This window comes from Austrofundulus limnaeus, unplaced genomic scaffold (genome assembly GCF_001266775.1).
Source record: "Austrofundulus limnaeus strain Quisiro unplaced genomic scaffold, Austrofundulus_limnaeus-1.0 Scaffold69, whole genome shotgun sequence".
NCBI lineage: Eukaryota > Metazoa > Chordata > Actinopteri > Cyprinodontiformes > Rivulidae > Austrofundulus > Austrofundulus limnaeus.
Window position 1 is genome coordinate 2053196 of NW_013952471.1, and position 1679 is coordinate 2054874.

Consider the following 1679-nt stretch of genomic DNA (forward strand, 5'->3'; position numbering starts at 1 on the left):
TATATATATATATATATATATTTAAATTTTCGTGGAACTATATCAACAAATGTTTATATACAAAAATGAGATGAGGCTCGTTACCACTGAAGTTGAAGGGCCAGTAGCTATTAAAATGCGATTGCACAATCTCACTATGTCGATGTGCTCCTTTAGCAGTACCTGCAATTATGTCCAGAAAAATAAGATGTCCTGTAAGGGACAGAACATTGCTGTTTTTTTAGAGGTATCCACTGTTTGTTTATAAATTAGGGGAGGGTAAAGGCTGTAGTGTGAGGAAGGCTTCAACTCAGAATCTGATATTTGAAATGAGTTCTTGAAACAACAAACTTCTGCTACTTTAATAGTTTTGTAATGTAAAGCCTAAACCTGGCTTAATAGTTTATCACGCCTGTGTTTGATAGTTTGATAACAAGTTAAAGGGACAAAAAACTATTGTAGTGGTGGTTATTAATGATGACTGGATGCTTGACCTCGTCTTTTTTACATCGTTGAGACTTGCACTGCGTTCAGAGTAGTTCACTAGGAATCTGCAGAACATCTGCTGTAAATATCTTCATTTTGAATGTGCTCGTCCTGACAGCTGATGGTACAGATGTGTGTTTTCATCACTTGTTTTTTGTTTGTTTTTCACAGCTGTATCTGTGCAGATTTCTTATACATGATTGGTGAACTTTTGATTAATGGTAGAATAATATTATCTACAATACATTCAAAGCCAGCAGAAGTAATCTTTTGTCAAATTACATTTTGCCTTTTTATTTTCATTTGTTTAGTTTGGCAACACTTTCAAACCTCACCTTAATAAACTCAGATCAAACTTAGACAAAATAATTGACCTTTCAGACGTCAACATGGGCTTCGACACTAACCACCTTATCACTCTCAATGTATCTTTATCCTTCACCATTAGATGGTGGTTCTGATGGACCCCATGGAGGACCCAGATGACATCCTGCGTGCCAACCGCTCCAGGGAGAAGACGTACATGTTTGATGTGGCGTTCGACTTCTCAGCCAGTCAGGTCAGTCAGAAAAAAAAGTTTTAATAAATCAAAAGGTGAATGGATCTGAAACAAACGTCCCTCCAGACTTATGCACTGTTTTCTTTGCAGGATGAGGTGTACCGAGCTACAACCAAAGAGCTAATAGAAGGCCTGATATCAGGCTACAATGCCACAGTGTTTGCCTATGGACCCACAGGTTTGTGTTTGTGAGTCTGAGTGCGTGTGTTGTGCAATATCCAGGTAGATAACTCATCTCATCTGAGACATCGTTCACCAATTTCCTGTGTTATCATTCTGACCCTTGGTTTGTGGTCAGCCTGAGTTAGTCCACGCATTTTAAGGAAGAAAATCAAGGTTTTTTTTAGCCGAGGTATGATGAGAGAATGAGTCATTCTCTGCCTCCTGTATTTCAAGCACAAAGACCAGAATGAGCAGTGCATCAGGTTACTCAGCTGTCTTTTTATTTTTCTAACTCCTTCCTGCCTCCTAGCTGTCCATCTGTTTCACACATTAACTGCCCTTGGCTTTCTTTTGTGAAAGCAAACAAAGCAGTGGTAGTAAAGTGGGGATGGCCGGGTGCAGTAGTGTACTATTAAATGTCAAGAGCAGATTATTACAGCAACTGTTTAACATTTATTCACTTGGAAATAGTAGACATCTTACAGTAATAATA

General features: G+C 38.5%; 1 protein-coding gene across 4 annotated transcripts in view; it reads left to right on the forward strand.

Moving 5' to 3' along the window:
* Window positions 1-1679, forward strand: part of kif19 (kinesin family member 19) — a 44187-nt gene that overhangs the window by 26296 nt on the left and 16212 nt on the right. For all 4 annotated transcript variants that reach the window (XM_014010485.1, XM_014010481.1, XM_014010484.1 and 1 more), the window contains 2 exons: window positions 914-1024; window positions 1115-1202. In XM_014010485.1, coding sequence (XP_013865939.1) covers window positions 914-1024; window positions 1115-1202 — 199 coding nt within the window. The remainder of the gene's footprint in view (window positions 1-913; window positions 1025-1114; window positions 1203-1679) is intronic.